Source organism: Pristiophorus japonicus, chromosome 5, assembly GCF_044704955.1.
Source record: "Pristiophorus japonicus isolate sPriJap1 chromosome 5, sPriJap1.hap1, whole genome shotgun sequence".
NCBI lineage: Eukaryota > Metazoa > Chordata > Chondrichthyes > Pristiophoridae > Pristiophorus > Pristiophorus japonicus.
This window is the reverse complement of record NC_091981.1, coordinates 293,641,741-293,667,358: the sequence shown is the minus strand read 5'-3', so window position 1 is coordinate 293,667,358 and position 25,618 is coordinate 293,641,741. Positions and strand designations below refer to the sequence as shown.

Genomic DNA, 25,618 nt, shown 5'->3' with positions numbered 1-25,618 from the left:
TTCATGCTCACTGCAGAGCCAGAGCATCATGACATGCTGCATAACGCTTCAGTTGACCTCATTGCCCAATCTGAAACATACTGTAGCAAATTAGCACTTTTGCTGACTCACCAGCTCCAACTGGTATCAAAGGCCCTTGGACAACTATTGGCCCAGACGGAGTATGTCTGACATGTGCTGGCCCTGTCAAAAGAGAGCAAGAATAGAGGTTTTCATTCAACATATGCATGCTATTAAATCTAACAACTGGACGTGCTGAGTAAATAGATTGTCTTATGAAGATTATTCAATCCTTTTACTCTTCAGCCTCTTTGTTGACTCCCATTCACTGAATGCGGTGTTGGAACAACAGACAGCATCGGAAATAGTTTGGTGAATTGATGAGAACAAGTTAAGTGTTTACCACCGGCACCGGCCCAGTGCTTACCACCGACATCACAACAACATCAATTGGCAAATGGTCAGCCTGAAACGCACTACCAATGGGCTGATGGGAGAGTGGGAAAGTGGGAAATATGATGGAGCGGCTGCTACTTAAAGGTAGCTCCAGTGGATAAAAGGGGGAGCACCTTCTTGTGGTGACAAATAGCGGAGAGCGATATTACGCAGCAACAGGCAGGATATTTTGACCAGGAACACCAGATCCTCAGCTGCAGCAGCAGTGATGCTCATTCACCAAATGTTCCTGGTCCCCTCCGATGGACAATGGTGCTGAGACCACTTAGTCAGCAGGCATCAAACAAGGTGCAGCATAACCCCCAGGACCCGAATACAGCACAGAGAAAATGTAAAGATCTAACTAGATCTGCCAAGGTAAGACTCCCCTTCTCTCACTCCTTATACAGACTTGCATGAACCTACTATTGGCCGGAAGCTGGCACCAAAACGGAGGGAGAACATGAGAAGAGGAGGAGGACCTGCCCAAACTCACTGGAGGACCAGCTCAGGTTCCAATACTGCTCACCAGGATTGTGGTTTAGACTTCTGTTTTCAGACTTTCAAAAAAAAGCTGTTTTGACGTACCAGCAAATGCTGAAAGCATTGGATTGCCTGTCAAGGAGCTCCCATAACATGTTGAAGAGTGTGGTGCAGGCCACTACCAACTAGTGTGGAAGTCTAACACATAGAACGGACACTCTACAGTCAACAGTGGTGTGTCTGGTCACCTCAATGGGGGCTGCAGCTGGGCCCAACCTGCTGGCTCTAGTATTAACACCTCTCAGGGATACTCATAGTAGTGCTTTATGGGCTCTTAGCTCAACCATCTCCAACACCTCGGGCAAGCTGGGAGACCAAATAAATTGTTACTTCAGTTCGATAACAGATATTCTATAATCTATTCTCCCACAGATCAGCAGTATTGCTGATTTGCAACTTAATAGCAAATGCAGTCATACAATGGGAGTGAAAAGGCAGCGCCCGAGACAAGGGCCGAGAGTGGGGGTGATAAAAAGCAGCGAGAGCAGCGAGCTGGGAGCAGAGTGAACAGACCTGTGAGGCAAAAAAAATCAAAGTGTGACGCCACAGGAAAGCAGGTAAGTGATTGGTTAAGTATATTTCTCTCTTTTTCAAAACTTGGGCATTGGTTGAAATTAATAGGCGTGAGTACAGATTAAAAACTATAAATACATAATTGAAATTTCAAAACTTTAAAACCTAATTAGTTCAATGAAATGCAATAGAAATGGCAGGCGATGTGCTGCAGCTGCAACATGTGGGAGCTGGTGGACAATTGGAAAAGCATGATTCAATCAAGCAGAGTCAACATGGTTTTATGAAAGGGAAATCATGTTTGACAAATTTGTTGGAGTTCTTTGATGATGTAACGAGCAGAGTGGATAAGGGGGATCCAGTAGATGTGGTGTATTTGGTTTTCCAGAAGACATTCAATACGGAGCCACATAAGAGTTACTGCACAAGATAAAAGCTCACGGGGTTGGGGTTAATACATTAGCATGAATAGATGATTGGCTAACTAACAGAAAATAGAGAGTCAGGAAAAATGGATCATTTTCCGGTTGGCAAACAATGACTAATGGGGTTCTGCAGGGATCATAGAAACATAGAAAATAGGTGCAGGAGTAGGCCATTCGGCCCTTCGAGCCTGCACCACCATTCAATAAGATCATGGCTGATCGTTCCCTCAGTACCCCTTTCCTGCTTTCTCTCCATACCCCTTGATCCCTTTAGCCGTAAGGGCCCTATCGAACTCCCTCTTGAATATATCGAATGAACTCTCTGCCGCAAGAAATTCCACAGGTTAACAACTCTCTGAGTGAAGAAGTTTCTCCTCATCTCAGTCCTAAATGGCCTACCCCTTATCCTAAGACTATGTCCTCTGGTTCTGGACTTCCTCAACATCGGGAACATTCTTCCCGCATTTCACCTGTCCCTTCCCGTCAGAATCTTATACGTTTCTATGAGATCCCCTCTCATCCTTCTAAACTCCAGTGAAGAAAGGCCCAGTTGATCCAGTCTCTCCTCATATGTCAATCAGTCTGGTGAACCTTCACTGCACTCCCACAATAGCAAGAATGTGCTTCCTCAGGTTAGGAGACCAAAACTGAACACAATATTCTAGGCGAGGCCTCACCAAGGCCCTGCATAACTGCAGTAAGACCTCCCTGCTCCTATACTCAAATCCCCTAGCTACGAAGGACAACATACCATTTGCCTTCTTCACCGCCTGTTGTACCTGCATGCCAACTTTCAATGACTGATGAACCATGACACCCAGGTCTCGTTGCACCTCCCTGTTTCCGAATCTGCCGCCATTCAGATAATATTCTGCCTTTGTGTTTTAACCCAAAATGGATAACCTCACATTTATCCACATTATACTGCATCTGCCATGAATTTGCCCATTCACCTAACCCGTCCAAGTCACCCTGCAGCCTCTTAATGTCCTCCTCACAGCTCACACCGCCACCCAGTTTAGTGTCATCTGCAAACTTGGAGATATTACACTCTATTCCTTCATCCAAATAATTAATGTATATTGTAAAGAGCTGGGGTCCCAGCACTCAGCCCTGCGGCACTCCACTAGTCACTGCCTCCCATTCCGAAAAGGACCCGTTTATCCCAACTCTCTGCTTCATGTCTGCCAATCAATTCTTGATCCACGTCAGTACATTACCTCCAATACCATGTGCTTTGATTTTGCACACCAATCTCTTGTGCGGGACCTTGTCAAAAGTCTTTTGAAAGTCCAAATACACCACATCCACTGGTTCTCCCTTGTCCACTCTACTAGTTACATCCTCAAAAAATTCCAGAAGATTTGTCAAGCATGATTTCCATTTCATAAATCCATGCTGACTTGGACCGATCCTGTCACTGCTTTCCAAATGTGCTGCTATTTCATCCTTAATGATTGATTCCAACATTTTCCCCACTACTGATGTTAGGCGAACCTGTCTATAATTACCCGTTTTCTCTCTCCCTCCTTTTTTAAAAAGTAGTGTTTCATTAGCTACCCTCCAGTCCATGGAAACTGATCCAGAGTCGACAGACTGTTGGAAAATGATCACCAATGCATCCACTATTTCTAGGGCCACTTCCTCAAGTACTCTGGGGTGCAGACTATCAGGCCCCGTCGATTTATCAGCCTTCAATCCCATCAATTTCCCTAACACAATTTCCTGCCTAACAAGGATATCCTTCAGTTCCTCCTTCTCACTAGACCCACTGTCCCCTAGTACATCTGGAAGATTATATGTGTCTTCCTTCGTGAAGACAGAACCGAAGTATTTGTTCAATTGGTCTGCCATTTTTTTGTTCCTCATTATAAATTCACCTGAATCCGACTGCAAGGGACCTACGTTTGTCTTCACTAATCTTTTTCTCTTCATATATTTATCGAAGTTTTTGCAGTCAGTTTTTATGTTCCCTGCAAGCTTCCTCTCGTACTCTATTTTCCCCCTCTTAATTAAACCCTTAGTCCTCCTCTGTTGAATTCTAAATTTCTCCCAGTCCTCAGGTTTGTTGCTTTGTCTAGCCAATTTATATGCCTCTTCCTTGGTTCTAACACTATCCTTAATTTCCCTTGTTAGCCACGGTTGAGCCACCTTCCCCGTTTTATTTTTACTCCAGATAGGGATGTACAATTGCTGAAGTTCATCCATGTGATCTTTAAATGTTTGCCATTGCTTATCCACTGTCAACCCTTTGAGTATCCTTTGCCAGTCTATTCCAGCCAATTCATGCCTCATACCGTCGAAGTTACCTTTCCATTTGTTCAGGACCCTAGTTTCCGAATTAACTGTGTCACAATCAATCTTAATAAAGAATTCTACCATATTATGGTCACTCTTCCCCAAGGGGCCTTGAACAACAAGATTGCTAATAAGTCCCTTCTCATTACACATCACCCAGTCTAGGATGGCCAGCTCGCTAGTTGGTTCCTCAACATATTGGTCTAGAAAATCATCCCTAATACATTCCAGGAAATCCTCCTCCACTGCATTGCTACCAGTTTGGTTAGCCCAATCAATATGCAGATTAATGTCGCCCACAATAACTGCTGTACTTTTATTGCATGCATCCCTGATTTCTTGTTTGATGCTGTCCCCCATCTCACTGGTCAGTGCTGGGTCCTCAACTATTTACAATCTATATTAATGACTGGATGAAGGGGCCGAGTGTAATGTAGCCAAGTTTGCTGATGATAGAAAGATAGAAAATGCAGTCATACAATGGGAATGAACAAGCAGCGCCCGAGACAAGGGCCGAGAGCGGGGAAGATAAAAAGCAGTGGGAGCAGCTAGCTGGGAGCAGAGCGAACAGGCCTGTGAGGCTAAAAAAAAATCAAAGTGTGACGGCACAGGAAAGCAGGTAAGTGATATACTTAATAACCAATTTCTCTCTTTTTCTAAACTTGGACATTGGTTTAAATTAGGAGGCATGATTACAGATTAAGAACTACAAATCGATAATTGCTATTTCAAAACTTGAAAACCTAATTAGTTAAATAAAATGCAATAGAAATGGCAGGGCAGGCGATGTATTGCAGCTACAGCATGTGGGAGCTGGTGGACATTTGGAAAAGCATGATTCAATCAAGCAGAGTCAACATGGTTTTATGAAAGGGAAATCATGTTTGACAAATTTTCTGGAGTTATTTGACGATGTAACGAGCAGGGTGGATAAGGGGGAACCAGTGGATGAGGTGCATTTGGTTTTCCAGAAGACATTCAATACGGAGCCACATAAGAGGTTACTGCACAAGATAAAAGCTCACGGGATTGGGGTTAATATATTAGCATGGATAGATGATTGACTAACTAACAGAAACTAGAGAATCGGTAAAAATGGGTCATTTCCGGTTGGTAAACAATGACTAATGGGATGCTGCAGGGATCGGTGCTGGGTCCTCAACTATTTACAATCTATATTAATGACTTGGATGAAGGGACCGAGTGTAATGTAGCCAAGTTTGCTGATGGTACAAAGATAGGTGGGAAAGCAAATTTTGCAGACACACAAAATCTGCAAAGGGATTTAGACAGGCTAACTGAGTGGGAAAAAAAATTGGCAGATGGAGTATAATGTGCGAAAATGTGAGGTTATCCACTTTGGCAGAAATAATAGAAAAGCAAATTATAATTTAAATGGAGAAAAAATGCAAAGTGCTGTGGTACAAAGAGACCTAGGGTCCTTGAGCATGAAACACAAAAAATTAGCATGCAGGTACAGCAAGTTATCGGGAAGGCCTATGGAATCTTGGCCTTTATTGCAAGGGAGTTAGAATATAAAAGCAGACAAGCCCTGCTACAACTGTACAGGGTATTGGTGAGGCCACACCTGGAGTACTGCGTACAGTTTTGGTCTCTGTATTGAAGGAAGGATATACTTGCATTGGAGGTTGTTCAGAGAAGGTTCACTGGGTTGATTCCGGAGATGAGGGGTTGACTTATGAGGATAGGTTGAGTAGGTTGGGCCAAAACACATTGGAGTTCAGAAGAATGAGAGGTGATATTATTGAAACTTATAAGATAATGAGGGGGCTCGACAAGGTGGATGCAGAGAGGATATTTCCACTCATAGGGGAAACTAAAACTAGGGGACAGAGTCTTAGAATAAGGGGTCGCCCATTTAAAACTAAGATGAGGAGGAATTTTCTTCTTTCAGAGGGTTGTAAATCTATCGAATTCTCTTCCCCAGTGAGCTGTGGAAGCTGGGTCAATGAATATATTTAAGGCAGAGATAGACAGATTTTTGAGCGATAAGGGAGTCAAAGGTTATAAGAAAATGGAGCTGAGTCCATAATCAGATCAGCCATGATCTTATCGAATGGCGGAGCAGGCTCGAGGGGCCAAATGGCCTACTCCTGCTCCTATTTCTTATGTTCTTATGACCCATGGTGACCACATCTGCAGTATGTGTTGGCGGCTCGAGGAACTTCGGCTCAGAGTTGATGAGCTGGAATCCAAGCTTCGGACACTGCGATACATCAGAGAGGGGGTGAGTTACCTGGACCGTGTGTTGCAGGAGGCAGTCACACTCCTTTGGTCATATACTTCAAATTTGGTCCGTGATCAGGGACATGAGGTTGTGACTATGAGTGAGGCAGGTATAGGGATCCAGAAAGTAGCAATAGAGGAGCTTCAGCCCTTGCACTTGTCCAACAGATATGAGGTTCTTGCTCCCTGTGTGAACGAGAGCAGGGACTGCAGGGAGGATGAGCAAACGGACCACATCACCCTGGTACAGGGGGCCATTCAAGTTGGGGGAGTAACATAGGAACATAGAAAATAGGTGCAGGAGTAGTCCATTCGGCCCTTCGAGCCTGCACCACCATTCATAGATCATGGCTGATCATTCACCTCAGTACCCCTTTCCAGCTTGATCCCTTTAGCTGTAAGGTCCCTATCTAACTCCCTCTTGAATATATCCAATGAACTGGCATCAACAACTCACTGCGGTAGGGAATTCCACAGGTTAAGAACTCTCTGAGTGAAGAAGTTTCACCTCATCTCAGTCCTAAATGGCTTACCCCTTATCCTTAGACTGTGTCCCTTGGCTTTGGATTTCCCAACATCAGGAACATTCTTCCTGCATCTCACCTGTCCAGCCCCGTCAGAATTTTATATGTTTCTATGAGATCCCCTTTCATCCTTCTAAACTCCAGAGAATGCAGGCCCAGTCGATCCAGTCTGTCCTCATATGTCAGTCCTGCCATCCCGGGAATCAGTCTGGTGAACCTTCACTGCATTTCCTCAATAGCAAGAACATCCTTCCTCAGATTAGGAGACCGAAACTGAACACAATATTCCAGGTGAGGCCTCACTATGGCCTTGTGCAACTGTAGTAAGACCTCCCTGCTCCTATACTCAAATCCCTTAGCTATGAAGGCCAACATACCATTTGCCTTCTTCACCGCCTGCTGTACCTGCTTGCCAACTTTCAATGACTGATGTACCATGGCACCCAGGTCTCGTTGCACCTCCCCTTTTCCTAATCTGCCGCCATTTAGATAATATTCTGCCTTTGCGTTTTTGTCACCAAAGTGGATAACCTTACATTTATCCACATTACACTGCATCTGCCACGAATTTGCCCACTCACCTAACCTGTCCAAGTCACCCTGCAGCCTTTTAGCGTCCTCCTCACAGCTCACACCGCCACCCAGCTTAGTGTCATCTACAAACTTGGAGATATTACACTCAATTCCCTCATCCAAATCATTGATGTATATTGTAAATAGCTAGGGTCGCAGCACTGAGCCCTGTGGCACTCCACTAGTCACTGTCTGCCATTCTGAAAAGGACCCGTTTATCCCGACTCTCTGCTTCTGTCTGCTAACCAGTTCTCTATCCACGTCAGTACATTACACCCAATACCATGTGCTTTAATTTTGCACACCAATCTCTTGTGTGGGACCTTGTCAAAAGGCTTTTGAAAGTCCAAATACACCACATCCACTGGTTCTCCCTTGCCACTCTATTAGTTACATCCTCAAAAAATTCTAGAAGATTTGTCAAGCATGATTTCCCTTTCATAAATTTATGCTGACTTGGAATCATCCTGTCAGTGCTTTCCAAATGCACTGCTATTTCATCTTTAATAATTGATTCCAACATTTTCCCCAGTACTGATGTCAGGCTAATCGGTCTATAATTCCCCGTTTTCTCTCTCCCTCCTTTCTCAAAAAGTGGTGTTGCATTAGTTACCCTCCAGTCCATAGCAACTGATCCAGAGTTGATAGACTGTTGGAAAATGACCACCAATGCATCTACTATTAAAGGGCTACTAAAGAGAAAAGTAGTCATGGTGGGGACAGTATAGTGTAGGGTATAGATAATGTTCTCTGCAGCCGAGAGTGTGAGTGCCGAAGGCTGTGATGCCTGCCAGCAGCATCATGTCCCCACATATCTGTGCTGTCAGTACGTTATAACAATTTTATGTATAAAATCATAGAGCATTAGCTGCAAGAGATTCTAAAACAGGATTGGAGGGTGGGGAACAAAGCCAAATTTAAGAATTTACAATGTTTGAAGACTAAAGTCAGGTTTTACAGCCGACAACATTGCTATTAAATGGTGTTATTCTAACGCTTCCATTTACATCTCACTGGAATCAGTTCCCAGCCCTCTGGGCTGGAGAGGAACTTGGAGTGGGAGGGGAAAGATCCAGCAACAGCCGGCAAAGTAATAAAAAATGACTGCCTCCCGACTTGTACTGGCCGTGGCTTGTGGGTGGGATCAGGAACTGCTGGCAGTAACGCGGGTCGGGCAAAGATGGCATCGGAAACTTAAATTTCACGCTCACTGCAGAGCCAGAGCATCATGACATGCTGCATAACGCTTCAGTTGACCTCATTGCCTAATCTGTAACATACTGTAGCAAATTAGCACTTTTGCTGACTCACCAGCTCCAACTGGTTGCAAAGGTCCTTGGACAACTATTGGCCCAGACGGAGTATGTCTGACATGTGCTGGTCCTGTCAAAAGAGAGCAAGAATAGAGGTTTTCATTCAACATATGTATGCTATTAAATCTAACAACTGGACGTGCTGAGTAAATAGATTGTCTTATGAAGATTATCCAATCCTTTTACTCTTCAGCATTTTTGTTGACTCCCAGTCACTGAACGCGGTGTTGGAATAACAGGCAGCATCGGAAACAGTTTGGTGAATTGATGAGAACAAGTTAAGTGCTTACCACCGGCAGGGGCAGTGGGCTCCTCAGCTCACGGGAATGGCCGTTGGGCGCTGGGGGCGGGGCCAAGAGGAACCACCATGCGCTCTGCCGCCACCGACTGATCACCTCTCGAGCGCACAACGCCCCCTTGCCTCCGCTGCGAAATTCGGTAAGTACGGTGGCCTTACCTTTCACTGGGTGATTTTAGCAGATTTATGGGGCGTTCTTTGTTCTCGGCCTCCTTAATCCCAAGGACTTTTGCTCAGCACCCAGTACTGCTCTGAAGTGCCAGCCTGTACTATGTGCTCAAGTCTCTGGAGTGCAGGTTGATTCCCCACCATCTACCACAGAGGCACAAGCACTACCTCTGAGCCAAGATCTCGGTTCACTCGCCTGACAAAAGGATTATTCAAGGAACATCACAACAATGTCAATTGGCAAATGGCCAGCCTGAAACGCACTACCTATGGGCTGATGGTCGAGTGGGAAAGTGGGAAATATGATGGAGCAGCTGCTACTTAAAGGTAGCTACAGTAGATAAAAGTGGGTGCACTTTGTTGTGGTGACAAATAGCGGAGAGCGATATTACGCAGCAACAGGCAGGATATTTTGACCAGGAACACCAGATCCTCAGCTGCAGCAGCAGTGATGCTCATTCACCAAATGTTCCTGGTCCCCTCCGATGGACAATGGTACCGAGACCGCTTAGTCAGCAGGCATCAAACAAGGTGCAGCATAACCCCCAGGACCTGATTACAGTACAGAGAAAATGTAAAGAACTAACCAGAGCTGCCAAGGTAAGACTCCCCTTCTCTCACTCCTTATACAGACTTGCATGAACCTACTATTGGACGGAAGCTGGCACCAAAATGGAGGGAGAATGTGAGAAGAGGAGGAGGACCTGCCCAAACTCACTGGAGGGCCAGCTCAGGTTCCAATACTGCTCACCAGGATTGTGATTTAGACTTCAGCTTTCAGTCTTTAAAAAAAAGCTGTTTTTACGTACCAGCAAATGCTAAAAGCATTGGATTGCCTGTCAAGGAGCTACCATAACATGTTGAAGAGTGTGGTGGAGGCCACTACCAACTAGTGTGGAATTCTAACACATAGAACGGACACTCTACAGTCAACAGTGGTGTGTCTGGTCACCTCAATGGGGGCTGCAGCTGGGCCCAGGCTGCTGGCACTAGTATTAACACCTCTCAGGGATACTCATAGTAGAGCTTTATGGGCTCTTAGCTCAACCATCTCCAACACCTCGGGCAAGTTGGGAGACCAAATAAATAGTTACTTCAGTTGGATAATGGATATCCTATAATCTATTCTCGCACAGCGTGCTGGGACGGCCTCCAGTGTGTCTCTGTCAGTGATATATCTCTGTGTGTGTGTGTCTCAGTCTGTCAGTGTCTCTGTTTCTGACAGCGAGGGGAGGGGGAGGGGTGGGGGGTGGGGAGGAGGGGGTGGAGAGGAGGGGGATGGGTGAGGGGGGAGGGAGAGGAGGGGCGGGGAGGATGGGGGGGTGGAGGTTAGGGAGGGGAGGGAGGAGAGGGGTGGGGGGGGTGAAGGAGCGGGGTGGTGGGTGAGGAGGAAGGGCGTGGGGGGGGGAGGAGGAGGGGCAGAGGGAGAGAGGAGGGGCATGGGGAAGGGAGGGGAGAGGGGGCAGGGGGAATGGACAGGAAGGGGGGCAGATGAGAATGGAGGGGAGGGGGAAGGGGAGGGGGAAGGGGAGGGAGGGGAGGGGGGGAACGGAGGTGAGGGCGAGAGAGAGGAGGGGGGGGAGAGACGGGAGGGGGGAGAATAGGGAGGGTGGGAGAGTAGGGAGGAGGGTGGGGAGTCGGGAAGAGAGAGAGAAGCGGGGTGGGGGGGGAAAGAGAGAGAAGGGGGTGAAGGGGGGTGAGAGAAGGGAGTCGGGGGGAGGGGGGAAGAAGAAAAGGGGGGGAGAGAAGTGGGAGGGGGGAGAGAAAGAAAGGAGAGGGAGGCTGCACGGGCCGAGTCTGCCCCGGCCAGGCCCAAGGCTTCGGGCTGGGCCCGCCCCCAGCACCGGATTTATAGGTAGGTGGCGTCGGGTCCGGGGTCGGGGGAGGGGGGGGGGGGGTCGGGAGGGCGGGTCGGGAGCGGAGGGTCGGGCAGCAGAGGTCAGGTCCGGTCCGGGGTGGGGGGGGCGTCCTGTCCGGTCTGGGGGCAGGGGGGGTCGGGTCGGGTCCGGTCCGGGAGCAGTGGGGGGGGGGGGGCCGAGCGGGAGTCAAGTCAGGTCGGGTCCCGGTTGGGAGAATGCAGGAGCTGGGCGTGGGAGGCAGCCTTATCCACGCAGCCCTAGTGAGGCCCCCTCCCACGCAGTTTTGGGCGCCTGGAGCTACTGCACATGTGCACCCACTGTAGCGCGCATGTGCACAGGTCCCGCCACTGTTTTCAGCGCAAGGACCTGGCTCCGCCCCCCACAGCTCGTGCTGCGCCGCGCCCAGCTCCAGAGGACCTGCAGGGAGCCGGAGAATAGGTAAGTTTTTTTTAGGCGCACTTTGTGGCGCGAAAAACGGGCGTCCAGGTCGGGGCTGCGCTGTTCTTGGCGCGGCCCAAAACTTGGGCCCAATGAGAGGTGATCATATTGAAACTTATAAGATAATGAGGGGGTTTGACAAGGTAGATGCAGAGAGGATATTTCCACACATAGGGGAAACTAAAACTAGGGGACAGAGTCTTACAATAAGGGGCCACCCATTTAAAACTGAGATGAGGAGAAATTTCTTCTCTCAGAGGGTTGCAAATCTATGGAATTCTCTTCCCCAAGAGCTGTGGAGGCTGGGTCAATGAATATATTTAAGGCAGAGATAGACAGATTTTTTTGAGCGATAAGGGAATCAAAGGTTATGGGGAATGGGCAGGGAAGTGAAGCTGAGTCCATGATCAGATCAGCCGTGATCTTATCGAATGGCGGTGCAGGCCTGAGGGGCGAAATGGCCTACTCCTGCTCCTATTTCTTATGTTCTTACGATCCACGGCGACTACATCTGCAGTATGTGTTGGCGGCTCGAGGAACTTCGGCTCAGAGTTGATGAGCTGGTGTCCGAGCTTCGGACACTGTGATACATCAGTCGGGGGGGTGAGTTACCTGGACCCTGTGTTGCACGAGGCAGTTCACACCCCTTAGGTCAAATACTTCAAATTTGGTCTGTGGTCAGGGACATGAGGTTGTGACTATGAGTGAGGCAGGTATAGGGATCCCGAAAGTAGCATTAGAGGAGCCTCAGCCCTTGCACTTGTCCAACAGATACGAGGTTCTTGCTCCCTGTGTGAACGAGAGCAGGGACTACAGGGAGGATGAGCAAATGGACCACAGCACCGGGGTACAGGGGGCCATTCAAGTTGGGGGAGTAACATCGAAACATAGAAAATAGGTGCAGGAGTAGGCCATTCGGCCCTTCGAGCCTGCACCACCATTCAATGAGTTCATGGCTGATCATTCACCTCATAAGAACATAAGAATTAGGAACAGGAGTAGGCCATCTAGCCCCTCGAGCCTGCTCTGCCATTCAACAAGATCATGGCTGATCTGGCCGTGGACTCAGCTCCACTTACCGGCCCGCTCCCCATAACCCTTAATTCCCTTATTGGTTAAAAATCTATCTATCTGTGACATGAATACATTCAATGAGCTAGCCTCAACTGCTTCCTTGGGCAGAGAATTCCACAGATTCACAACCCTCTGGGAGAAGAAATTCCTTCTCAACTCGGTTTTAAATTGGCTCCCCCGTATTTTGAGGCTGTGCCCCCTAGTTCTAGTCTTCCCGACCAGTGGAAACAACCTCTCTGCCTCTATCTTGTCTATCCCTTTCATTATTTTAAATGTTTCGATAAGATCACCCCTCATCCTTCTGAACTCCAACGAGTAAAGACCAAGTCTACTCAATCTATCATCATAAGGTAACCCCCTCATCTCCTGAATCAGCCTAGTGAATCGTCTCTGTACCCCCTCCAAAGCTAGTATATTCTTCCTTAAGTAAGGTGACCAAAACTGCACGCAGTACTCCAGGTGCGGCCTCACCAATACCCTATACAGTTGCAGCAGGACCTCCCTGCTTTTGTACTCCATCCCTCTCGCAATGAAGACCAACATTCCATTCGCCTTCCTGATTACCTGCTGCACCTGCAAACTAACTTTTTGGGATTCATGCACAATGTCCCCCAGGTCCCTCTGCACCGCAGCATGTTGTAATTTCTCCCCATTCAAATAATATTCCCTTTTACTGTTTTTTTTTTACAAGGTGGATGACCTCACATTTTCCGACATTGTATTCCATCTGCCAAACCTTAGCCCATTCGCTTAACCGATCTAAATCTTTTTGCAGCCTCTATGTGTCCTCTACACAACCTGCTTTCCCGCTGTAAACAGTTGTGGTCCCAGCACCGATCCCTGTGGCACACCACTAACCACCGATTTCCAACCCGAAAAGGACCCATTTATCCCGACTCTCTGCTTTCTGTTAGCCAACCAATTCTCGATCCATGCTAATACATTTCCTCTGACTCCGCGTACCTTTATCTTCTGCAGTAACCTTTAGTGTGGCACCTTATCGAATGCCTTTTGGAAATCTAAGTGCACCACATCCATCGGTACACCTCTATCCACCATGCTCGTTATATCCTCAAACTATTCCAGTAAATTAGTTAAACATGATTTTTTCCCCTTCATGAATCCATGCTGCATCTGCTTGATTGCACTATTCCTATCTAGATGTCCCGCTATTTCTTCCTTAATGATAGCTTCAAGCATTTTCCCCACTACAGATGTTAAACTAACTGGCCTATAGTTACCTGCCTTTTGTCTGCCCCCTTTTTTAAACAGAGGCGTTACATTAGCTGCTTTCCAATCCGCTGGTACCTCCCCAGAGTCCAGAGAATGTTGGTAGATTATAACGAATGCATCTGCTATAACTTCCGCCATCTCTTTTAATACCCTGGGATGCATTTCATCAGGACCAGGGGACTTGTCTACCTTGAGTCCCATTAACCTGTCCAGCACTACCCCCCCTAGTGATAGTGATTATCTCAAGATCCTCCCTTCTCACATTCCCGCAACCAGCAATTTTTCGCATGGTTTTTGTGTCTTCCACTGTGAAGACGGAAGCAAAATAATTGTTTAAGGTCTCAGCCATTTCCACATTTCCCATTATTAAATACCCCTTCTCATCTTCTAAGGGACCAACATTTACTTTAGTCACTCTTTTCCGTTTTATATAGCGGTAAAAGCTTTTACTATCTGTTTTTATGTTTTGCGCAAGTTTACTTTTGTAATCTATCTTTCCTTTCTTTATTGCTTTCTTAGTCATTCTTTGCTGTCGTTTCAAATTTTCCCCATCTTCTAGTTTCCCACTAACTTTGGCCACCTTATACGCATTGGTTTTTAATTTGATACTCTCCTTTATATCCTTGGTTATCCACGGCTGGTTATCCGTTCTCTTACCTCCCTTCTTTTTCACTGGAATATATTTTTGTTGAGCACTATGAAAGAGCTCCTTAAAAGTCCTCCACTGTTCCTCAATTGTGCCACCATTTAGCCTGTGTTTCCAGTCTACTTTAGCCAACTCTGCCCTCATCCCACTGTAGTCCCCTTTGTTTAAGCATAGTACGCTCGTTTGAGACACTACCTGCTCAGCCTCAATCTGTATTACAAATTCAACCATACTCATCTCCGGAATCAGCCTAGTGAATCGTCTCTGTACCCCCTCCAAAGCTAGTATATCGTTCCTTAAGTAAAGTGACCAAAACTGCACGCAGTACTCCAGGTGCGGCCTCACCAAAACCCTATACAGTTGCAGCAAGACCTCCCTGCTTTTGTACTCCATCCCTCTCGCAATGAAGGCCAACATTCCATTCGCCTTCCTGATTACCTGCTGCACCTGCAAACTAACTTTTTGGGACTCATGTACAAGGACCCCCAGGTCCCTCTGCACATCAGCATGTTGTAATTTCTCCCCATTCAAATAATATTCCCTTTTACTGTTTTTTTTTTTACAAGGTGGATGACCTCACACTTTCCGACATTGTATTCCATCTGCCAAACCTTAGCCCATTCGCTAAACCTATCCAAATCTCTTTGCACGTCAAGCGAGTTGGTCTCACCGCAGGTAAAGGGTACACAGCCAGATAGCAAATGGGTGACCAACAGGAAGAGCAATGGAAGGAAGGTGGTGCAGGGGTCCCCTGCGGTCATCCCCCTGCAAAACAGATACACCGCTTAGGGTACTGTTGAGGGGGATGACTCATCAGGGGAAGGAAGCAGCAGCCAAGTTCATGGCACCATGGGTGGCTCTGCTGCACAGGAGGGCAGGAAAAATAGTGGGAGAGCTGCAGTGATAGTGGATTCGACTGTAAGGGGAATAGACAGGCGTTTCTGCGGCCACAACCGAGACTCCAGGATGGTATGTTGCCTCCCTGGTGCAAGGGTCAAGGATGTCTCGGAGCGGGTGCAGGACATCCTGAAAAGGGAGGGTGAACAGCCAGTTCTCTTGGTGCACATAGGTACCAACAATATAGGTAAAAAACGGAATGAGGTCCGACGAGACGAATTTAGGGAGCTAGGAGCTAAATTAAAAAGTAGCACCTCAAAAGTAGTAATCTCAGGATTGCTGCCATGGCCACGTGCTCGTCAGAGTAGGAATCGCAGGATTGCTCAGATGAATGCGTGGCTTGAGGAGTGGTGCAAAAGGGAAGGATTTAAATTCCTGGGACATTGGAAACGGTTCTGGGGGAGGTGGGACCAGTACAAACCGGACGGTCTCCACCTGGGCAGGACCGGAACCAATGTCCTAAGGGGAGTGTTTGCGAGTGCTGTTGGGGAGGAGCTAAACTAACATGGCAGGGGAATGGGAACCTATGCAGGTAAACAGAGGGAAACAAAATGTGGCAGAAGCAAAAGATAGAAAGGAGAATAGTAAAAGTGCAGCGCAGAGAAACACAAGGCAAAAAACAAAAAGGGCCACATTACAGCAAAATTTTAAAGGGGCAAAGTGTGTTAAAAAGACAAGCCTGAAGGCTCTGTGCCTCAATGCGAGGAGTATTCGGAATAAAGTGGACGAATTAATTGCACAGACAGCAGTTAATGGCTATGATGTAATTGGCATCATGGAGACATGGCTCCAAGGTGACCAAGGCTGGGAGTTCAACATCCAGGGGTATTCAACATTTAGGAAGGATAGGCAGAGAGGAAAAGCAGGCGGGGTGGTGTTGCTGGTTAAAGAGGAAATTAATGCAATAGTAAGGAGGGACATTAGCTTGGATGATGTGGAATCGGTATGGGTGGAGCTGCGGAATATCAAAGGGCAGAAAACGCTAGTGGGAGTTGTGTACAGACCACCGAACAGTAGTAGTGAGGTTGGGGACAGCATCAAACAAGAAATAAGAGATGCGTGCAATTAAGGTACAGCAGTTATCATGGGTGACTTTAAACTACACATTAATTGGGCTAACCTAACTGGTAGCAATGCGGTGGAGGAGGATTTCCTGGAGTGTATTAGGGATGCTTTTCTGGACCAATATGTCAAGGAACCAACTAGAGGACTGGGCATCCTAGACTGGGTGATGTGCAATGAGAAAGGGCTAATTAGCAATCTTGTTGTGCGAGGCCCCTTGGGGAAGAGTGACCATAATATGGTAGAATTCTTTATCAAGATGGAGAGTGACACAGTTAATTCGGAAACTAAGGTCCTGAACTTAAGGAAAGGTAACTTCGACGGTATGAGGCATGAATTGGCTGGAATAGACTGGCCAAGGATACTCAAAGGGTTGACGGTGGATAAGCAATGGCAAACATTTAAAGATCACATGGATGAACTTCAGCAACTGTACATCCCTGTCTGGAGTAAAAAAAAAACGGGGAAGGTGGCTCAACCGTGGCTAACAAGAGAAATTAAGGATAGTGTTAAAACCAAGGAAGAGGCATATAAATTGGCCAGAAAAAGAAACAAACCTGAGGACTGTGAGAAATTCAGAATTCAACAGAGGAGGTCTAAGGGTTTAATTAAGAGGGGGAAAATAGAGTACGAGAGGAAGCTTGCAGGGAACATAAAAACTGACTGCAAAAGTTTCTATAAATATGTGAAGAGAAAAAGATTAGTGAAGACAAATGTAGGTCCCTTGCAGTCGGATTCAGGTGAATTTATAATGGGGAACAAAGAAATGGCAGACCAATTGAACAAATACTTCGGTTCTGTCTTCACAAAGGAAGACACGAATAACCTTCCGAATGTACTAGGGGACAGTGAGTTTAATGAGAAGGAGGAACTGAGGGATATCCTTATTAGGCGGGAAATTGTGTTAGGGAAATTAATGAGATTGAAGGCTGATAAATCCCCGGGGCCTGGTAGTCTGCATCCCAGAGTACTTAAGGAAGTGGCCCTAGAAATAGTGGATGCATTGGTGATCATTTTCCAACAGTCTATCGACTCTGGATCAGTTCCTATGGACAGGAGGGTAGCTAATGTAACACCACTTTTTAAAAAAGGAGGGAGAGATTAAACGGGTAGCCTGACATCAGCAGTGGGGAAAATGTTGGAATCAATCATTTAGGATGAAATAGCAGCGCATTTGGAAAACAGTGACAGGATCGGACCAAGTCAGCATGGATTTATGACAGGGAAATCATGCTTGACGAATCTTCTGGAATTTTTTTGAGGATGTAACTAGCAGAGTGGACAAGGGAGAACCAGTGGATGTGGTGTATTTGGACTTTCAAAAGACTTTTGACAAGGTCCCGCACAAGAGATTGGTGTGCAAAATCAAAGCGCATGGTATTGGGGGTAATGTACTGATGTGGATAGAGAACTGGTTGGCAAACAGGAAGCAGAGAGTCGGGATAAACGGGTCCTTTTCAGAATGGCAGGCAGTGACTAGTGGAGTGCCGCAGGGCTCAGTGCTGGGACCCCAGCTCTTTACAATATACATTAATGATTTGGATGAAGGAATTGAGTGTGATATCTCCAAGTTTGCAGATGACACTAAACTGGGTGACAGTGTGAGTTGTGAGGGGGATGCCAAGAGGCTGCAGGGTGACTTGGACAGGTTAGGTGAGTGGGCAAATGCATGGCAGATGCAGTATAATGTGGATAAATGTGAGGTTATCCATTTTGGGGGCAAAAACACGAAGGCAGATTATCATCAGAATGGCGGCAGATTTGGAAAAGGGAAGGTGCAACGAGACCTGTGTGTCATGGTTCATCAGTCATTGAAGGTTGGCATGCAGGTAGAACAGGCAGTGAAGAAGGCAAATGGTATATTGGCCTTCATCGCTAGGGGATTTGAGTATAGGAGCAGAGAGATCTTACTGCAGTTGTACAGGGCCTTAGTGAGGACTCACCTGGAATATTGTGTTCAGTTTTGGTCTGCTAATCTGAGGAAGGACGTTATTGCTATTGAGGCGAAGGTTCACCAGACTAATTCCAGGGATGGCTGGACTGTCATATGAGGAGAGACTGGATCAACTGGGTCTTTATTCACTGGAGTTTAGAAGGATGAGAGGGGATCTCATAGCAACGTATAAGGTTCTGACGGGACTGGACAGGTGAGATGCAGGAAGAATGTTCCCAATATTGGGGAGGTCCAGAACCAGGGGACACAGTCTGAGGATAAGGGGTAGGCCATTTAGGACTGAGATGAGGAGAAACTTCTTCACTCAGAGAGTTGTTAACCTGTACAATTCCCTGCGTCAGAGAGTTGTTGATGCCAGTTCATTGGATATATTCAAGGAGGGAGTTAGATATGGCCCTTATGGCTAAGGGGATCAAGGCGTATGGAGAGAAAGCAGGAAAGTGGCTGCTGAGGGAATGATCAGCCATGATCTTATTGAATGGTGGTGCAGGCCCGAAGGGCCTACTCCTTCACCTATTTTCTATGTTTCTAATCTGTCCAAGTCACCCTGCAGCCTTTTAGCGTCCTCCTCACAGCTAACACTGCCACTCAGCTTAGTGTCATCTAGAAACTTCTGAAAAGGACGCGTTTATCCCGACTCTCTGTTTCCTGTCTGCCAACCAGTTCTCTATCCACGTCAGTACATTACCCCCAATACCATGTACTTTAATTTTGCACACTAAGCTCTTGTGTGGGACCTTGTCAAAAGCCTTTTGAAAGTCCAAATACACCACATCCACTGGTTCTCCCTTGTCCACTCTACTAGTTACATCCTCAAAAAATTCTCGAAGATTTGTCAAGCAGGATTTCCCTTTCATAAATCCATGCTGACTTGGACCGATCCAGTCACTGCTTCCCAAATGTGCTGCGATTTCATCTTTAATAATTGATTCCAATATATTCCCCACGACTGATGTCAGGCTAACCCGTCTATAATTACCCGTTTTCTCTCTCTCTCCTTTCTTAAAAGGTGGTGTTACATTAGCTACCCTCCAGTCCATAGCAACCGATCCAGAGTCGATAGATTGTTGGAAAATGATCACCAATGCATTCACTATTAAAGGGCAACTAAAAAGAAATGTAGTAGGGATGGGGCCAGTACAGTTGGGGGGGATAGATACTGTTCTCTGCAGCCGACAGTGTGAGTGCCGAAGACTGTGTTGCCTGCCCGGTGCCAGGGTTAAGGACATCTCCTCTGGGCTGGAGAGGAACTTGGAGTGGGAGGAGAAAGATCCAGCAACAGCCGGCAAAGTAATAAAAAATAACTGCCTCCCGACTTGTACTGGCCGTGGCTTGTGGGTGGGATCAGGAACTGCTGGCAGCAACGTGGGTCGAGGCAAAGACGGCATCGGAATCTTAAATTTCACGCTCACTGCAGAGCCAGAGCATCATGACATGCTGCATGACGCTTCAGTTGACCTCATTGCCCAATCTGAAACATACTGTAGCAAATTAGCACTTTTGCTGACTCACCGGCTCCAACTGATTGCAAAGGCCCTTGGACAACTGTTGGCCCACACGGAGCATGTCTGACCTGTGCTGGCCCTGTCAAAAGAGAGCAAGAATAGAGGTTTCATTCAATATATGCACGCTATTAAATCTAACAACTGGACGTGCTGAGTAAATAGATTGTCTTATGAAGATTATCCAATCCTTTTACTCTTCAGCAATTTTGTTGACTCCCATTCACTGAACGCGGTGTTGGAATAACAGACAGCATCGGAAACAGTTTGGTGAATTGATGAGAACAAGTTAAGTGTTTACCACCGGCACCGGCCCAGTGCTTAGCACCGGCAGCGGCAGCGGGCTCCTCAGCTCACGGGAATGGCCGTTGGGCGGTGGGGGCGGTGCAAGAGGAACAGCCGCGCGCTCTGCCGCCGCCCACAGGTCACCTGTCGAGCGCGCAACGCCCCCTTGCCGCCGCTGCGAAATTCGGTAAGTACGGTGGCCTTACCTTTCACTGGGTGATTTTAGCAGATTTATTGGGCGTTCTTTGTTCTCGGGGCCCCTTAATCCCAAGGACTTTTGCTCAGCACCCAGTACTGCTCTGAAGTGCCAGCCTGTACTATGTGCTCAAGTCTCTGGAGTGCAGGTTGATTCCCCATCGTCTACCACAGAGGCACAAGCACTACCTCTGAGCCAAGATCTCGGTTCACTCGCCTGACAAAAGGATTATTCAAGGAACATCACAACACCATCAAATGGCAAAAGGCCAGCCACCTATGGGCTGATGGTCGATGTGGGAGAATGGGAAATATGATGGAGCAGCTGCTACTTAAAGGTAGCTGCAGTGGATAAAAGTGGGTGCACTTTCTTGTGGTGACAAATAGCGGAAAGCGATATTACGCAGCAACAGGCAGGATATTTTGACCAGTAACACCAGATCCTCAGCTGCAGCAGCAGTGACGCTCATTCACCAAATGTTCCTGGTCCCCTCCGATGGACAATGGTGCCGAGACCACTTAGTCAGCAGGCATCAAACAAGGTGCAGCATAACCCCCAGGACCTGATTACAGTACAGAGAAAATGTAAAGATCTAACCAGAGCTGCCAAGCTAAGACTCCCCTTCCCTCACTCCTTATACAGACTTGCATGAACCTACTATTGGCCGGAAGTTGGCACCAAAATGGAGCGAGAACATGAGAAGAGGAGGAGGACCTGCCCAAACTCACTGGAGGGCCAGCTCAGGTTCCAATACTGCTCACCAGGATTGTGGTTTAGACTTCAGTTTTCAGTCTTTAAAAAAAAGCTGTTTTGACGTACCAGCAAATGCTGAAAGCATTGGATTGCCTGTCAAGGAGCTCCCATAACATGTTGAAGAGTGTGGTGGAGGCCACTACCAACTAGTGTGGAATTCTAACACATAGAACGGACACTCTACAGTCAACAGTGGTGTGTCTGGTCACCTCAATGGGGGCTGCAGCTGGGCCCAACCTGCTGGCTCTAGTATTAATACCTCTCAGGGATACTCATAGTAGTGCTTTATGGGCTCTTAGCTCAACCATCTCCAACACCTCGGGCAAGCTGGGAGACCAAATAAATAGTTACTTCAGTTGGATAACGGATATTCTATAATCTATTCTCCCACAGATCAGCAGTATTGCTGATTTGCAACTTAATAGCAAATGCTGTCATACAATGGGAGTGAAAAGGCAGCGCCCGAGACCAGCGCCGAGAGCGGGGGTGATAAAAAGCAGCGGGAGCAGCGAGCTGGGAGCAGAGTGAACAGACCTGTGAGGTAAAAAAAATCAAAGTGTGACGCCACAGGAAAGCAGGTAAGTGATTGGTTATTCAATATATTTCTCTCTTTTTCTAAACTTGGGCATTGGTTGAAATTAATAGGCGTGAGTACAGATTAAAAACTATAAATAGATAATTGATCGTTCAAAACTTGAAAAACGAATTAGTTAAATAAAATACAATAGAAACAGCAGGGCAGGTGATGTGTTGCAGCTACAGCTTGTGGGAGCTGGTGGACATTTGAAAAAGCATGATTCAATCAATCAGAGTCAACATGATTTTATGAAAGAGAAATCATCTTTGACAAATTTGCTGGAGTTCTTTGACGATGTAACGAGCAGGGTGGATAAGGGGGCACCAGTGGATGTGGTATATTTGGTTGTCCAGAAGACATTCAGTACGGAGCCACATAAGAGGTTACTGCACAAGATAAAAGCTCATGGGGTTGGGGTTAATACATGAGGATGAATAGAGGATTGGCTAACTAACAGAAAACAGAGAGTCGGGAAAAATGGGTCATTTTCCTGGTGGCAAACAATGACTAATGGGGTGCTGCGGGGATCATTGAAACATAGAAACATAGAAAATAGGTGCAGCAGTAGGCAGTTCGGCCCTTCTAGCCTGCACCGCCATTCAATAAGATCACGCCTGATCATTTCCTCATTACCCCGTTCCTGCTTTCTCGCCATACCCCTTGATCTCTTTAGCCATAACGGCCATATCGAACTCCCTCTTGAATATATCCAATGAACTGGCATCAACAACTCTCTGAGGCAGGGAATTCCACAGGTTAACAACTATCTGAGTGAAGAAGTTTCTCCTCATCTCAGTCCTAAATGGCTTAACCCTTATCCTAAGACTGTGTCCCCTGGTTCTGGACTTCCCCAACATCAGGAACATTCTTCCCGCATTTCACCTGTCCTGTCCCGTCAGAATCTTATACGTTTCTATGACATCCTCTCTCATCCTTCTAAACTGCAGTGAATAAAGGCCCAGTTGATCCAGTCTCTCCTCGTATGTCAGTCCTGCCAGCCCTGGAATCAGTCTGGTGAACCTTCGCTGCACTCCCCCAATAGGTAGAACGTCCTTCCTCAAATTAGCAGACCAAAACTGAACACAATATTCCAGGTGAGGCCTCACCAAGGCCCGGTACAACTGCAGTGAGACATCCCTGCTCCTATACTCAAATCCCCCAGCTATGAAGGCCAACATTAGTTTCAATGATGTGGAATCTATATGGGTAGAGCTGCAGAACACCAAAGGGCAAAAAACGATAGTGGGAGTTGTGTACAGACCTCCAAACAGCAGTCGTGATGTTGGGGAGGGCATCAAACAGGAAATTAGGGGTGCATGCAATAAAGGTGCAGCAGTTATCATGGGTGACTTTAATATGCACATAGATTGGGCTAACCAAACTGGAAGCAATACGGTGGAGGAGGATTTCCTGGAGTGCATAAGGGATGGTTTTCTAGACCAACATGTCGAGGAACCAACTAGTGGGGAGGCCATCTTAGACTGGGTGTTGTGTAATAAGAGAGGATTAATTAGCAATCTCGTTGTGCGAGGCCCCTTGGGAAAGAGTGACCATAATATGGTGGAATTCTACATTAGGATGGAGAATGAAACAATTAATTCAGAGACCATGGTCCAGGATGTAAAGAAGGGTAAATTTGAAGGTATGAGGCGTGAATTGGCTAGGATAGATTGGCGAATGATACATAAGGGGTTGACTGTGGATGGACAATGGCAGACAGTTAGAGACCGCATGGATGAACTACAACAATTGTACATCCCTGTCTGGCGGAAAAATAAAAAAGGGAAGGTGGCTCAACCGTGGCTATCAAGGAAAATCAGGGATAGTATTAAAGCCAAGGAAGTGGCATACAAATTGGCCAGAAATATCAGCGAACCCGGGGTTTGGGAGAAATTTAGAACTCAGCAGAGGAGGACAAAGGGTTTGATTAGGGCAGGGAAAATAGAGTACGAGAGGAAGCTTGCAGGGAACATTAAGACGGACTGCAAAAGTTTCTATAAATATGTGAAGAGAAAAAAGTTAGTAAAGACAAACGTAGGTCCCCTGCAGTCAGAATCAGGGGAAGTCATAACGGGGAACAAAGAAATGGCAGACCAATTGAACAAGTACTTTGGTTCGGTATTCACTAAGGAGGACACAAACAACCTTCCGGATATAAAAGGGGTCAGAGGGTCTAGTAAGAAGGAGGAACTGAGGGAAATTCTTATTCGTCGGGAAATTGTGTTGAGGAAATTGATGGGATTGAAGGCCGATAAATCCCCAGGGCCTGATGGTCGGCATCCCAGAGTACTCAAGGAGGTGGCCTTGGAAATAGCGGATGCACTGACAGTCATTTTCCAACATTCCATTCACTCTGGATCAGTTCCTATGGAGTGGAGGGTAGCCAATGTAACCCCACTTTTTAAAAAAGGAGGGAGAGAGAAAACAGGGAATTATAGACCGGTCAGTCTGACCTCAGTAGTGGGTAAAACGATGGAATCAATTATTAAGGATGTCATAGTAGCGCATTTGGAAAGAGGTGACATGATAGGTCCAAGTCAGCATGGATTTGTGAAAGGGAAATCATGCTTGACAAATCTTCTGGAATTTTTTGAGTAGAGTGGACAAGGGAGAACCAGTTGATGTGGTGTATTTGGACTTTCAGAAGGCTTTCGACAAGGTCCCACACAAGACATTAATGTGCAAAGTTAAAGCACATGAGATTGAGGGTAGTGTGCTGACGTGGATTGAGAACTGGTTGTCAGACAGGAAGCAAAGAGTAGGAGTATATGGGTACTTTTCAGAATAGCAGGCAGTGACTAGTGGGGTACCGCAAGGTTCTGTGCTGGGGCCCCAGCAGTTTACATTGTACATTAATGATTTAAGACGAGGGGTTTAAATGTAGTATCTCCAAATTTGAGGATGACACTAAGTTGGGTGGCAGTGTGAGCTGCAAGGAGGATGTTATGAGGCTGCAGAGTGACTTGGATATGTTAGGTGAGTGGGCAAATGCAATTGCAGATGAAGTATAATGTGGATAAATGTGAGGTTATCCACTTTGGTGGTAAAAACAGAGAGACAGACGATTATCTGAATGGTGACAGATTAGGAAAAGGGGAGGTGCATCGAGACCTGGGTGTCATGGTACATCAGTCATTGAAGGTTGGTATGCAGGTACAGCAGGCGGTTAAGAAAGCAAATGGCTTGTTGGCCTTCATAGCGAGGGGATTTGAGTACAGTGGCAGGGAGGTGTTACTAGAGTTGTACAGGGCCTTGGTGAGGCCACACCTGGAGCATTGTGTGCAGTTTTGGTCTCCTAACTTGAGGAAGGACATTCTTGCTATTGAGGGAGTGCAGCGAAGGTTCACCAGACTGATTCCCGGGATGGCGGGACTGACAAATCAAGTAAGACTGGATCAACTGGGCTTGTATGCACTAGTGTTCAGAAGAATGAGAGAGGATCTCAAAGAAACGTTTAAAATTCTGACGGGTTGAGATAGGTTAGACGCAGGAAGAATGTTCCCTATGTTGGGGAAGTCCAGAACCAGAGGTCACTGTCTAAGGATAAGGGGTAAGCCATTTAGAACCGAGATGAGGAGAAACTTCTTCACCCAGAGAAGGTTGAACCTGTGGAATTCTCTACCACAGGAAGTTGTTGAGGCCAATTTACTAAATATATTCAAAAAGGAGTTAGATGTAGTCCTTTCTACTTGGGGGATCAAGGGGTATGGCAAGAAAGCAGGAAAGGGGTACTGAAGTTGCATGTTCAGCCATGAACTCATTGAATGGCGGTGCAGGCTCGAAGGGTCCGAATGGCCTACTCCTG

At 46.7% G+C, this 25,618-nt stretch overlaps 1 protein-coding gene across 15 annotated transcripts in view; it reads right to left on the bottom strand.

Annotated features, from left to right (window-relative positions):
- The window catches only part of LOC139264759 (speriolin-like), a 395,630-nt gene that overhangs the window by 262,701 nt on the left and 107,311 nt on the right, over window positions 1–25,618 (bottom strand). For 13 of the 15 annotated variants that reach the window (XM_070881830.1, XM_070881833.1, XM_070881832.1 and 10 more), the window contains 3 exons: window positions 20,013–20,084; window positions 8,870–8,941; window positions 112–183 (listed from right to left, as the gene is read on the bottom strand). In XM_070881830.1, the coding sequence (XP_070737931.1) occupies window positions 112–183; window positions 8,870–8,941; window positions 20,013–20,084 (216 nt within the window). The remainder of the gene's footprint in view (window positions 1–111; window positions 184–8,869; window positions 8,942–20,012; window positions 20,085–25,618) is intronic. The other 2 variants (XM_070881839.1, XM_070881845.1) reach the window with 2 other exon arrangements.